Genomic DNA, 14,353 nt, shown 5'->3' with positions numbered 1-14,353 from the left:
GCTCTCAAAGTCAAAGCCTCAGAAAAAGGAAAGTTATGGTTCATAGCGACTGACTCATTTCCTCAGATGATTCAAACTTCTGGCTTTAACACTGACCTGCCTTCCCCTCCCCCTTCCAATTTTAATTCAGTACTGGGGGGAAATACACCTCTGACACTACAGAGCTAGCTTTCCAGTGCTACCACATCATAATCTTTCAAATAAACTACATCTTTCTACAAGCTTTTACACACTTTTGATATTAAAGTCCTATTTATACTTCAGTTAACAGTGGCTCAAACTCAAACAGCTACGTGGATTTTCCCAAAAGTTACTGAAAAAATGTAGAGGTGTTTTTTCCACGTTTTAGAAATGTCACTGGCACAAAGACAATTTAATTCAAATGTATATCTTTCTGCTACCCTACACAAACCTTTGAAAATGAGCCTGTGCTTCATCTTGGTTTTCCGTATATTCTTTAAATATTTATATACCTCAAATGTTGAATTCCTTATGAATACGTTCATGAGCTTACCTAATACAAAGTCCAGACCCACAAAGACAAATGAAGAGAACTGAACACTACTACACCAAAGGCACGTCTACACACGCCCATAACTCCTGGCCAAATGCATGACAGAAACAGAATACATCTGGCTCCTCCTTTCCAAGTAAGGGAAAGACGAGATCTAGCCAGCTATAAAGGGTTCAGAAATCATGTATACTGACGCTGCTGTTGAAAAAGAACAGCTTGCAAACCATCCTCTAATCGAGGACCTATAGAGGTACAGTTCAAACTAAGTTGATGTCCCCTTATCTAACAGAAGATAAAAGAAAGGAATACCTCTCTCTCCACACCACTGTGCCCTACCCCTACCCCAAAGCCTCCCTTGTCAACCTGACCCTCAGGTGTTAGTGGATATGTAAAGAAGAATGTTTGGGAGTTATTTAAAATTGCCAACTCTTTCGCTCATTGGAGGGAAGCACCTTCCTCATCCACTTCAAAGTCCCTGCCCCTCCAAAATGTTGCTTTGTCTTTAGGAGCACCCACAAGCCCCTGATAAACTGGATTAATGCCAGAAAGATCTGCTGGATCACAGTCATCATATCTTACTGGATTCTGCAATTTGTTACTGCAGTTTGTTGGTACCTTCCCTTCCTAAAGGCTGTTGCTTTGGAGTCAACAAGACTTGAGTTTGAATGACTCTCCCATTTAATAGCTGTGGTATCATGGACAACTTACTTAACTTTTGTACATTAAGTTTCTTACCTGTAAAGTGAGAAGTAATACCATATATTTTGCTATTCTATTGTGAGGAGAACATTTAAAACCTGTAGCACACTGGCAGGCACACAGTAATTCAATAAAGTGTTCTATTATTTATTTACTCCATTTTGTTATCCTGTAGAATTTTTCCCTCTAACTCCTAAATCAGTGCAGAGAAAAATATCCTAAAATTCAGAACTGCTGCTGACAGAAGTTATTAAGTGTCAGTTTGTAAATCTTAAGAGACGTTTCATAGTAAATTGGTAACTCTATATTTTAGTTAAATAGGGATTAGGTTAATCAGGATGCCTACATATTATAAATTCATTTAAATTTCACTCCATGGCTATATAATTGATAAATACAAATAAATTTGAGTCTAATCTCAGACAAGACCATGGCTTACTTTCCACATTTGTGAGATAGGAATACCACCATCCTCATCTGTTATTATAGTAGGACTAGAATTACTTGGGCATGGTCATTGAAGGCATTGCCAAGAAGACAGCCCTAACTGTGCAAAAAAAAAAAAAAGTAGCTTAAAGGAATTACAATGAACATTTTTCAAAGGGATTCTTTTTTTCAATTTTCCTTTTTCTCTAGGAAACTGGTGGTAGGGAGCACACATTCATTCTCCACTCCACCCTCAACAATCCATACCTACAATACTTACCTGAATGATGTTTTGAAAATTAAGTGACCCACTTGTATTAAAGTGTTTTTATAAACTTCCATATACATCTCCCTCTGACTAGCACATATGAACATCTATTATCATCTCTCATCTCTAGCTTTTTGGAACACTTCTATTAGCAGCTTCTTCACTACTTCCTGTCTTTTTCACTGCAAACTAGTTTTGGACCACTTCACTTCAACTTATCTAAGGAAGATCTCAGTGACTTTCTAATGTCAGTTCTAAAGAATTCATTTTGAACGTTAGCGTCTTGATCTCCCTGTAGGACATGGCGTCATTGATATTGTGTCCCATGGTCTCACTCTTCTCTGTTAACGCCCTCTTCTTTCAACCCTGTAATCTTTGGTGTTCCCCAGGGAGGGGTCCCATCCTCTGCCCTTTATTCTTCTTACTCCCAGGAAATCTCACTCGTATCTCTAGTTTCAAAAGCCAGTTAAAAGCTAACTCCTGAGTCTCTATCTGTAGACTAGATGTCTCCTCACCAATTGGATATCACCATGTAAATGTCCAAGCCATAGAACCTAAAACTTGCTATCAAAACTGGGTATGTAATCTCTTTCCTTTCCTTAAGCTTGCCATTTTCCCTCTGTTTTTATAACTGTAACCTTCATTAGCAGTCACTCATGCATACTTTTCCCCGTGTTCTCTCTCATTCAGTTGACCCAAACATGTTTATTCTCTCTCTAAACTAGGGTTTTCCGAACTATAGCCCCTGAAACCATTGTTTGTTTGTTTGTCTTTTAAATATTAGGGCTCAGTGATCAAGTAAGTTTGGGAATGCTGGGTTAAGACTTCTAAGAATCCTTAATATACTGCTGAAGTGCCTTGTGAACCCCAAATGCAGATATAATATGAAGTGTTTCCCAAATTGCTTGGAAGTCTTTTTTCCAAGGATTATCTCCTCTGACCAGTGTTCCACAGAACACACTTTGCCAAATGTCATTCAGTTATTTCTCAAACGTTTCCTGTCCTCTCCACCGCAAGAGCCATTGCTTCAATTAGGGAGTTCTCTCTCACCTAGTCTATACAGTAGGTTTCCTGCCTAGGATCTTTACTCATCTTTTACACAGTATTTAATGAGCTCCCTAAAGTGTAAATCTCATGCAATTTCATGCTTTAAAAATCCCGCAGGGTTTTCCCAGTATCCAAATTATAAAATCCAAAATTCCTTAAAAAAAAACTTCACGATCCAGCCCCTGATCATCTTTCCATCTTAGTTTCACACCAGTCCATCCTATGCTGCCGGCATAATGAAATATATATACCCGATGCTTTATTAACACCTTCTGGCTTTTGCATATAACTGTTCTGCTACCTAAAATGTCAGCCACCTTTTGGTTATCTGAAAAATTCCCACTCATCCTTTAAAATTCACCCCAGATGGTCCTCTTCTGTTCTTCTACCTCCCATTCCCCAGTCAGGAAGGTGCCTCACTGGTGTGCACTCAATGCACCGTCTATGATAGCACATCTTTGTAATTATCTGTGTACATCTCTCTCTTTTTCAATTAGACTGTGACCTTCCTGAAGGTTTATTCCTGCTGTGGGGTCTAGTACAGTGCCTAGAACCTAGTAGATGAATGCTTGGTGAATAAATGAATCAATATATACATTATCTTTTAACTGTTTCAATATTATTTCTTTCTGAAAACTATAAATAGGCCTGCAAATAATCAGCTCAGCGAAAACTTTAACTTTCCTTATTTTTCACGATGATCTCTGAAATTCACAGTCTATCAAGTAGTCACATGTGATTTTTATGGGAAAAAAATTTCTCAGAGTCTAATACCATGTTCTCCATTGTATGGAAGACTCATATTATACAAGGACTCAAAATCTGTTGATGCTCAAACAAGAAAATAATAATGGGATGTTATTCAGAGTAAGCTTTTTGTAAATGAACACACACACAAATTTAAGTACATTATTAACCGTTGGTTCACCTCAGCCGTTCCTAGTTCAGATACCTGAGTCCAAAGTCTGGCTCTGCTACTTATTAACATACACCTCTCTAAGCCTCAGTTTTCTCAACTAGAAAACAGGAGCCCTTTCTCCCAAGGTGGTTGTGAGGATTAAGAGAATATGCATGAAATGCTTAGAACAATGCCTGGCACATGGCAAACATTCAAAAAATGGTAACTCTTATTATTCTTAGAATGTTTCCCAATTTGATCTCTCCAGGCCTAGCTCCAACCTAGGACTTATTCATAAAACTAACTTTTAGAAATAAGAAGTTTATGGAGAGAAAGTACTTTGGTTTGCCATATTAGAGTAAACTTCAAAGGTTCCTTAACAAATTTGGCTTTTTCTCTCATGCTATCACCTTCTCAGGCCAATCTGTTCAGATGTAATGGGAAACAGCTATTATGGTCATGAATAACCAGTTTCACATAGATCTTTCTGTGAACAAGTGTTTTTATTTTTTAAAGCCATTTGTGAATGTCCTCCATAAAATTTACTTCCGTGGCTCCTAAGTGATTTTGTTTAGGTTCTCTTTCAAGATAGTTACAGATTCCCATATCCTGTGTAAGTAGTATAGAACAACTATCTAGGCAAGGAATTCACGTGTGAAATAAATTAATTTTTTTTAGTTTATATTGGTTAGAGGAAATAATACCAGAAGAAACCAAATATCATGTATATTAGCTTCCAAGTCAATAAAACACTACCCCTTACAAAGTTTCATAGTAAAAAATACTGGATTCAGGACTTGATTACAGTAATACCAACTGAATAAAAGCCACAGTTCAATGATGTTATCTGAAACTATTCCAATCTAATCTATGTTATTTGGAGGAAAGAGCACTTTGAACAGAAAAGTATGTTTAACTTACTTACAAAGATTAGTAAAACTACCATTAAAATAAGGGAAATCTTTTTAATAAAATGACTTACAAAATTTTTAAGAATGTTAAAATTGAAACTGAAAAGCTACTGAGTTCACACATTTAAACTTATTTAGGGAAAAAAAAATCCAAGCGAGACTACTCAATAACAAGTCTCAAAGGTCACTAAATGTTCAAATGTGGTAAATTATATGTGCCACTGTTTCTTAAAGTTTTGATCAGACTCATTTAACAATGGTCTTTTGTTGGATTTCTTATATATTTTGGTAATATTTCAAAAATTGGGCTTTTGCTCTGGAGTCAACATTTTTCATCAAGGGCCAAACAGTAAATATTTCAGGCTTTTTAGGATAAATACTGTCACATATTCAGATTTGGTTTTTCTAGCAATTTTTTAAAATCCTTTAAAAAAAATGTAAAAGCCATTCTTAGCTCAGTCCCTATAAAAGCAGGTGTAGCCAGATTTGCCCTTGGCCAGTTTCCCCACCCCTGCTTTACACTATACATATTATCTTTTTTGTTACTATCTCAATTCCACTGATATTTTCTTCCTTCAAATATTTGCTCACATGTCACCTTCTCAATGAGGACTCTGAATACACGCCTACCTGTCCCCCATGTATATAACATACTATGTAATACATAGTATATAACCTGGAATATTTTTTTTTATTACCCCCAACCCTCAACCCCAACATAAGTTCCTTGAGGGCAGGTCTTTTTTTTCATTGATTTAACTCCTGTCTCTAGAACAGTGCCGTACATCAGTAGGCTCTCAATAAATAAACCTGCCTTCACACTTATAAATCCATGGAGGAAATAGATGACCCTTGAACCCCAGGGGTTAGGGGCACTGACCCTCTGCACAATCAAAAATCTAAATCCTTGCATAACTTTGTAGTTACACAGCATTCACTGATTCAACCAACCCCAAATCGTGTAGTACTACATAGCACTTATTATTGAAAAAAAAAATCCATATAAGTGGACCCACTTATAACCACATAATTCAAACCTGTGTCATTCAAGGGTCCACTGTATATCCAAATGAAGGCAAGTGAAAAGGTATTCAAGAACGAGAGTGACAAATACTTTTTAAAAACTATTTCAAGTAGTGATAAAACATTTTTTTAAAAGGGGGGGAAAGTTCAAAATTAAAGTGTTTTCTTACTGTCCCACAAAGTAAGCTTATTTCTAGACTAATTCCCTGAAAATCTGTGATTATTCCAGCTTATTTAATAATAAATTTCAACTGTTATTCCTAAACCCCTCTACAGACTTGTACTGCCTCTTTGACCTCACCTGTTTGTATTCCCTGTCCATTCAACTCACTAACTAGTCTGGCAACCTTCAAGTTTAGCAAAGCAGAGAGAAAAGTTGCTTTGCCTTTTCTATTACTCCATCTCTTAATATTCCCTTTTTATAAATTTCATAATACTATAATCTTTCCTACTTTGTCTTTACCATTTAATATAAACAAAGCAAAGAGCTAGATTCTATTGAATATTATACTTCAAATACATTATGCTCAGTGGTTAGTCAGACCTAGAAGTTACTTTTAATTGCTATATGTGGTTTTACAATTTCTACCTGTCAGGAAAGATTTGCGTTACCATAACCCATATATATATACACTTGGCAAAGTATAGAGGAAATAATTTTGGGAATTTAGTAAGCTCCACCACCATTTAGATTATGGCTCATATATTTCTAAACTTATATTAAGATATAAAAACCCACTAAAGTGTAAAACACCTTCTACTGCTATCTCTGATAAACTGGTACTTGAGAGCCATTAATAAAACACAGTACTAAATATAATAACATTAATGTGGGGTTAAATCATACTAGAGATCACACTAAGACGTTCTAAAATCAAACTACAAAAATTGCTAATACAAGAAGGAATGCCTACAAAAAAGGAAATGTTTAAAAAACCGTTTATCCAACAAGTTATTATTCACCTACTATTTTTTCAAATGGCTACAATTCTGCCATTGTTATCAGGCAAACAACCTTTGTTTCTAAAAGCCAAACTTTAAAATCCAAATGTCAATTGTCAAGAGTCAAGACTACACTGTAGGCCAATTCTTTTAGACACACAATTCTGTTCTAAAAATCATAAGGTTATGATTTTTGAAAAACAGTAGCATAATAAAAACTGCTATAGAATGTTAATTTTTTTAAATTTTCAACTGTTTTTGTGTCTAAGTTAGCATAAAATCAGATTAAATTTGATGGAACTACATCAAGGCAAAACCTCCTTAAACAGCCAGGCTTACAAGAACCAAATTGATTCTTCTTGCTCTTATAAAAGTGACTCCCAAATTAAGTCACTTTATATCACATATCCCTGGAGAGTAACATGGCCCAACACACCACATGTCCCATTTAATCTAGTTCAAACGAGTAACATAACGTGAGAAACTGCACTGTGTAATTCCTTTATTTTCTGCATATTAGTGCTTTACCAACACTACAACCATAAAGAACACAATTCCAAGTACTGTACTTTTTAGTTTGGGGAGATCACAGTCTACAAACTCATTTACTTATATTAGACAAGATTAACCTCATTCAAAACTTACTGCAGTTTAGAAATTCACATAAAATACAGAAATTGATGCAATTAAACAAAAACTTCAGGATCTTATTTCTTAAATTCTTAGGTTGTAACTTTTTCTGCAGGCTATAATTAGCTGCCCCATGATCACCAATGGTTATGGTTCAATTTAACTACATCAATTATCAACCTCTTATGTCCTTAAAGAAAATGTAAGAGAAAATTACAATTTCTTGTCAAAAGGTTTAAGGTTTTCCAAATTTCAAATATTTGCTTCCCCCTCCCCCCACCTTCAGTTAGACATTTCAAATAAACTAAAAATAACCACATCTCACCTGCAACATTCCATAGCAATCACTTGATGTATAAAATCTTAACTATGCCCCCAGTTATTTTAAGACACAAAAAAATGGCTGCCTACCAATCTGTCACAAGTTAGAAATACTACATTGAAGAATTAACATGAGGGTTTCAAGTTTCCTCCAGTTTAGGCATTCATACCTTTGTGCTTGTCTTAAGATGTTACTGTAACATTGATATTTGTATAGCCCATGTTTATGTACCTTAATATGTAATCATTTGAAATACCAGTAATTAAATTTATGATGGAGCTCTGGGAATTTTAAAAGCAACTAAAATGTTCTTAGATGTGTGTCAGCTTCATTTTTAGAGACGCTTCTACTCAAGTGAAACTGAGAACTTTATACTTCAGTTGCGTTTTGAATTCAAAAATTCCCCCGCACCATTAGGAGCCTACAACATAGCACCTTTTCTCATCTGCTTTAAGTAAAATGTTTTGTCAAGTGTTTTACTTTGAAGAGTTAATTTTTCATAGCCTTATGCTTCTCATACATCTTTGGTAAAAGCTCCATTATACAATATGGCCAAAGTATGAAGGACCAATACTGTCCAATCATATACCATGATATCCCGCTCAACTTTAGTTTTCAGACACCCTCATAAACAAAACCTACTCCACCTTTTCCTGTAGACTGCCTTTGCAATCTACATTTCTGAAATTCCCTAAGTTTAATTCCTTGAGGATCTCTTAAAATTAATCCTTAAGGCTGTGTAAGAACCAGATGCTGCTGCACAATTCTGTATCAAGCGTTAACATTTGGTTCAAAGTATTATCATAGTGGTCTCAATAATCTAGTTACTGGTCCTAACCAGCTAAGCAAGTAATCTTGTTAGGATCTGGGTATCACCAGTGTACACACTGCTTACCCTTGAAGAAAAATAAGTTTACATTCATTGTCATCTGTAGGTTCTTTCTCTACATCCTACTTTCCCTCTGCCATTCCTCAAGTCTACACATCATTCATTCATCACATTTCCTTCCTTAAAGGAGATGGTGTTATTATTGAACCAACAGGATATCTGACGATTTGCATGAGTTAATCCTACAAACAGAAGATCTTTTTTTATAAAACTTCTTTTCCAGTGTTCTAATTAATGGACATATGGATCATTAATCTATAAAAAAAAGACATTATCTTCAGCTTAATCAGTTGCTGTAATGTGGAAACGAATTTTTTTCCAACTATGTAAAAGGTGCATATAATTTGAACTGTTAAATACTTTATTAACGAACAAAGTAAACATTCTAGCAATTTTAAAACTATTGGTCTTAAGATATTTGAAACATGGTGAAAGTATATATTCCAGTTTTGCCCAAAGTCACTTAAAATATCTACAAATATTTATGTGTGTGTGGCATACACCATTATTGCTCCATTTTCTGTAAGAGTCTATTTTTAAAGTTTAAAAAGAGGGGAAACACAGCAAAGCTGCTAACTTTGCAGTGGTAAAAATCTATGTACTTGACAGGTTACACTTTTGTATTTTTATGCAGTGTAAGTTAGCTATGTAACGGGGAACTTGAGTTTTATCTTTACTCACGCATGATGTGTTTCAGAACTTAATAGCTGACATTTCAAAGTACTTCTTACATTACCTGTTTTAACATATTGATGTGCAACTGGAACATATTGAAGTATTACTCATTATTTGCCATTGTGAGCTAAGTTTACTTTACTGGTCTCAGATATAAAAGGTCACATTTGAATTTCCTAAGTTAAAGTTAGAACTCATAAAGGAGGGGGAAAGGCCTTAAATATAAAAGACAAACGGCAGTTTGATTAAGCAATAATTTTCAGTTTACTAGATGAAACAGACTTGCAACATAGTCTGCATGAATGCAAAATAAGCCATCTACAGCAAGTGATAAGGAAACTCGGCAGAAGGAAAAAAGCGTACATTGGAAAAGAAGATTCTCTCAAAATAAAAAAATCAAACCATTATTATAAAGGAATTGACCAAGACCTGCTATATTTCCCCCATCCCATTTGCTGGAAGTCAACAAGAGCATCTAGCACTTTGTGTTCATGTCAAAAGTCAGATCAGAGCATCCTAACGCAAAGCAAAAAAAAAAAAAAAAAAAAAAAAAAAACAAAAAAGAAAAACCCCTAACCCCCTCCCCCAAACCGTAGAACTGTAACTCCAGAGTTCAAATTCAAAAGAAGAGAAAGTGGCAATTGAAAGAGGTGATGGTGGCGATAATCCTATGAATGGGTTTTTGATTTCTCTCCTTCTGGGGGATGGGTGGAGAATGCTCATTAGGATTTGTAGTTAGAGGTTAACCATGTGAGCCCCTCATAGAGTCCGTCCCCTGAGGTGGCACAGGAGGGCTGCACATACCAGTTCCTGTCCCGAATCCGGGTCAGGCCCAGTTTCTCCTGGATCTCGTGGGGTTTCATGGCATCAGGCAGGTCCTGCTTGTTGGCGAAGATGAGGATTATGGCGTCCCTCATCTCCCGGTCATTGATAATGCGGTGCAGCTCCTGGCGGGCCTCGTCGATGCGGTCGCGGTCGGCGCAGTCCACTACGAAGATCAGACCCTGTGTCCCGGTGTAGTAATGCCGCCAGAGCGGCCGGATCTTGTCCTGGCCGCCCACATCCCAGACGTTGAACTTGACATTTTTGTAAGTCACCGTCTCCACGTTGAAACCCACGGTGGGGATGGTGGTCACCGACTGGCCCAGCTTCAACTTATACAGGATGGTCGTCTTGCCGGCCGCGTCCAGGCCCAACATGAGGATCCGCATTTCCTTGTTCCCGAAGATCTTAGATAGCACCTTCCCCATCGCGTCGGAAGAGCCGGGGCCGGGGGCATTCAGGTGTCCCGGGTCCCCTCTGCCAGCAACGCCGCCGCCGCCACGAAACCGAAACGAAGCCTCCCAGTCGCGAGGGCGCCCGTGCGGCCTGCGTGGGAGTCGCCTCCTCGGGGCAGAGGCCCGGGCCCGCCGCTCACTCGGGCATCACCGACCTCCCAACTCGATGACTCCACTCGTCGCGGCCGCCGGGGCCCTGAGTCTGCGCCCGGAGAGCCGCCGCCCTGCTGAGGCGCGGCCCGGCCCGGAACTGCCCTTCCCCCCTGCAGGCGCCGCGCGAGCGCCGCTGCCGTTCCCGCTCCTCTGCCTTCTCCTCACTCCGCCGCGGGAGAGTGCGGCCCTTCGCCCCGGCCCCCGGCCCGCGAGCACCGCGCTCACCACCGACCCAGGCCACCCGAGAGGCAGCGCGGCTCCGGCGCCCAGTCAGGTCATTGATCCTCGCGGGAACTCGATGCGCCGCCTGCGGAGACACAGAGAGGGAGAAGGGAGTTACTGCTGCAGCTCCAGAGGAAAGCGGAGGCCGAGGGGGCCCGCCTTTCCAGCTCAGCCCCGGAGGTTACCTCCAGCCGCCGCCCCAAGCGCGGGCTCCCTGCGGCCTCCCTGCGGCCTCCACCGCCTCCTCCCAGCTCTGCCGCCGCCGCCGCCGGAAAAGGCGCCGAGGAAACCGCCTCACTTCCCCTCCCGACCACGCAGGCGCAGCGGAGGCCGACCGTTCGGACAAGAGCGACCTCTGTAAGGAGAGCGGCCCGCGCGCCAAGCGTCGGGGCGCCACGCGCGGAGGGGCGGGGCTACGGCGGCTCGGAGGGCGCGCAGGTGCTGCCGGCCCCCACCCCCGCGAATCTCGGGCTCTGACCCGCGCCCACCTGTCGCTGCTCTAGCGTCCCCTCCCCTCTCTGCATTCCTCTTCCGCGCTCTCTCCTCCTCCGCCCCGGTTCGAACCAAAAGAGCCGACTCGCTGCGGCGCTCCACAGGGTGGGGCCCGCGGGCCGCCCGCTCCCCGGACGGAAGCCTCCCCCATGCTGCTTCCAGGCCTCTTCTCAGATCTCGGTGCCCGCCAGCTGCTCCTTCCAGCCTGCCCCAGCCCTCGCGTGCCCTCAGTCTCCCAGGGAAGCCCTAGCCGCTGTTTTTACCTTTCCCCCAACCCTCTTTGGTTTCCTTTATGCCTCGTGTCTGCGTTCCGTGAAAGACACGTGGGAAGCCAGTGGTTCGCGTGGAATCTGCCAGTCAGTGCGGCGCTTTTACGGGGCTTGGGTTTGCTCTGAAGCCCGTCTTTGGGTGTTTGAACCCTATTTTACACATCTTGTCAGGACCAGTCCACGTTTCTTAAAAATTACAGTATTATCAGAAGTTCCCGTACCTTGTCGGGTTTTCAACTTTTTAGAAGGTGATCGTTTTTCGTACTTAAATATCATCTCCCTTCATGTGATTAGTAGTAGGTTTTCACCCACCCACTCCTTAACTTTAAGAAGCCTCGACGATATAATCTTAACAGAATTTAGGATCAGATTACTTCCTGGATTTGGGCATTTAATCTTACTGGGTTTGTTATCTCACGTGTAAACCGAGTGTAATACTGACCTTGCTGTCTGCAACCCCATCTGAGGGTTAAATAATACGTATAATGTTTGTAGAAGACTTCAGGAGCCTTTGTATCAAAGGGTTAGTTATAAAGTTAGACTTAAAGTTTCAAACAGGTGAAAGCTTCAAATATATGAACAAAGGGAGGAAAAACGGGAAGTCGGTTTTTTTAAAAAGATGCTGTAGTAGCATAAGATAACATACTTTTAATTTCACAATTTAAGAAAACTTGATGATGGTAGCTTGATTAAATGATAAACTTAAAAGCTTCAGCCTGAAGTAATTACTAAAGTTATTAATATGCTGGCAGTGATTTAATTTACTTAACGTCTTCCTTAGTATGCACTGGCTTAAAACTGAAAGGATTTAGAACCAGAAGATTGGGGTTCAGCATGTCACCCCTCCATTTTATAGCCATGAATCCTTTCAACCTTTGTAAACTTCATTTTCTTTATCTGTTGAACCAGATGAAGAGTATCATCACAAATGAAAATAGTCACTTTTTATTGATTGTTATGCTAAACACTACTAAATACTTTAAATATTTTATTTTAATCTGCACAGTAACTGAGGTAGCTTCGAAAATTAAAATTTTACATAGGAGGAAATAGGGTCAGAGAGGTTGAGTAATTTTCTGAAGGTCACAGAGCTGAGATTAAATGATGACTCATAGCTCATCCTTTTAACCCAAAAATTATTCTCTCTCCTTGAGTACTTCACTCAGTTGTTTTAAGGCTTGCTTACAGTATACTTGACCTTTGAACAACACGGGTTTGAACCACACAGGCCCACTTGTACTTAGATTTTTTCAGTAAATGCGTACTATATTACTATGCAATCCACGATTGGTTGAATTCATGGATGCAGAGCGTGGGATGTGGGGGCCTGACTGGGAAGTTATCCTCAGAACTTGAACTGCATTGGGGTCAGCCCCCATCTCTTTGTTGAAGGATCAAGTGTATTTCTTAAAATGCTTTGTAACTATAAATAAAGTGCCATAATAATTATTGTTATATTTGAGGAAGGAGTCCTTTTACTGTGACAAATATAGGTGAGTGCTGTATTTTGTTTCATTCCAGCAATAGTTTTCTCAGAGCACATGCCAGTTTTTCCAAGTAGATGTAAGATTGATCTGTTGGACTTGGATTTATTTTTCAGTGGAAGGTATGAAATAATTAAAAACAGAAACAACCTGAAGCACTAGTATGTATTTGGCACTGACACTGTGCTAGGGCTAAAAAGGTTATTTTTGAAAGAACCTTCCATTTACATTCCACCACAATAAATGGAGGCAGAGACTTCCCAGTGATGACAAAAATATCCCCAGTGACAACATGTAGGTATCAGGAAATCAGTCAATATTTGAATGAATAAATGCCTTTTAGACCACAGATAAGACAATACAAAAGAGAAAGGCACGTAAGTATCTTTTTCCAGGAGTTTGAAATAATAGGTAAATTGACAAGCTTTTCACACGGTGGCATATCTTACAATGGCTCATCATACAATACATTATTTTAAGTAATAATCATAAAACAAGTAATAGTGGCCAGAATATAAATACGGACAGTGAAATTTTTAAACTTTGTATGTATAACTCTGGCAATTTTTAAAGTGAATTTCAATAAAACCAAAATGTCTGCAAAAAGTAACTAGGTAACTACTAAATCATACCACTGATAAAACATTTTGTTTTCTTGAGTCCTTCTTGAAACAATTCAAAAGGTAAATTTCAGTTCTAAAAATATTTTAGTGAAATATTTTACAAATAAGCTAAAAATTACATTTATGAAGCAAAATGCTAGATTTCTCAGTTTGTAATCTGTTTCACTATTTTAAGTTTTAGAGACAAATGAACGCTCCAAAGACTGCTATAGAAAAATTGATCTCTGCTTTTTAATTCAAAGTCTGCAGAGGGATTTCTCCAGCTTGCTTTCAAATCAGTCTTCGCTTTAAGAAAACACTGTTTTATGATTTCTAATCTGTTCAACAGCCACATATTATATTCCTGACTATAACACCATCTTATAAGAAAAATATTTACTTTCATAAAATGGCTTAGCTTTCCACTTTTAAAATGAAATAAGACTTCTTTAACAGTAGCACCCAAGGTTATTTACCCCTATTTCTAAATTCCTATATCTTTTAAAAATCACTCACTCTGTATGACTCTGTCACATACTTCTTTCTGTTCTGTGCAGGGCAAGGGAAATTCTGACCACACTGCAAGGGTGGGCTGACCAATACTTATTTG

At 39.1% G+C, this 14,353-nt stretch overlaps 1 protein-coding gene across 1 annotated transcript; it reads right to left on the bottom strand.

Annotated features, from left to right (window-relative positions):
* Positions 1–7,213: 7,213 nt before the first annotated feature.
* ARF6 (ADP ribosylation factor 6) lies at positions 7,214–11,234 on the bottom strand. The gene is made up of 2 exons (XM_064485933.1): positions 11,082–11,234; positions 7,214–10,981 (listed from the first exon to the last, which is right to left on the bottom strand). Exon 2 carries the CDS (start codon positions 10,492–10,494, stop codon positions 9,967–9,969), a length of 528 nt encoding a protein of 175 aa, XP_064342003.1. The 5' UTR covers positions 10,495–10,981; positions 11,082–11,234; the 3' UTR covers positions 7,214–9,966.
* Positions 11,235–14,353: the final 3,119 nt, after the last annotated feature.

The sequence above is a fragment of the Camelus dromedarius genome, chromosome 5 (assembly GCF_036321535.1).
Source record: "Camelus dromedarius isolate mCamDro1 chromosome 5, mCamDro1.pat, whole genome shotgun sequence".
Lineage (NCBI taxonomy): Eukaryota > Metazoa > Chordata > Mammalia > Artiodactyla > Camelidae > Camelus > Camelus dromedarius.
This window is presented reverse-complemented; position numbering and strand designations above follow the sequence as displayed.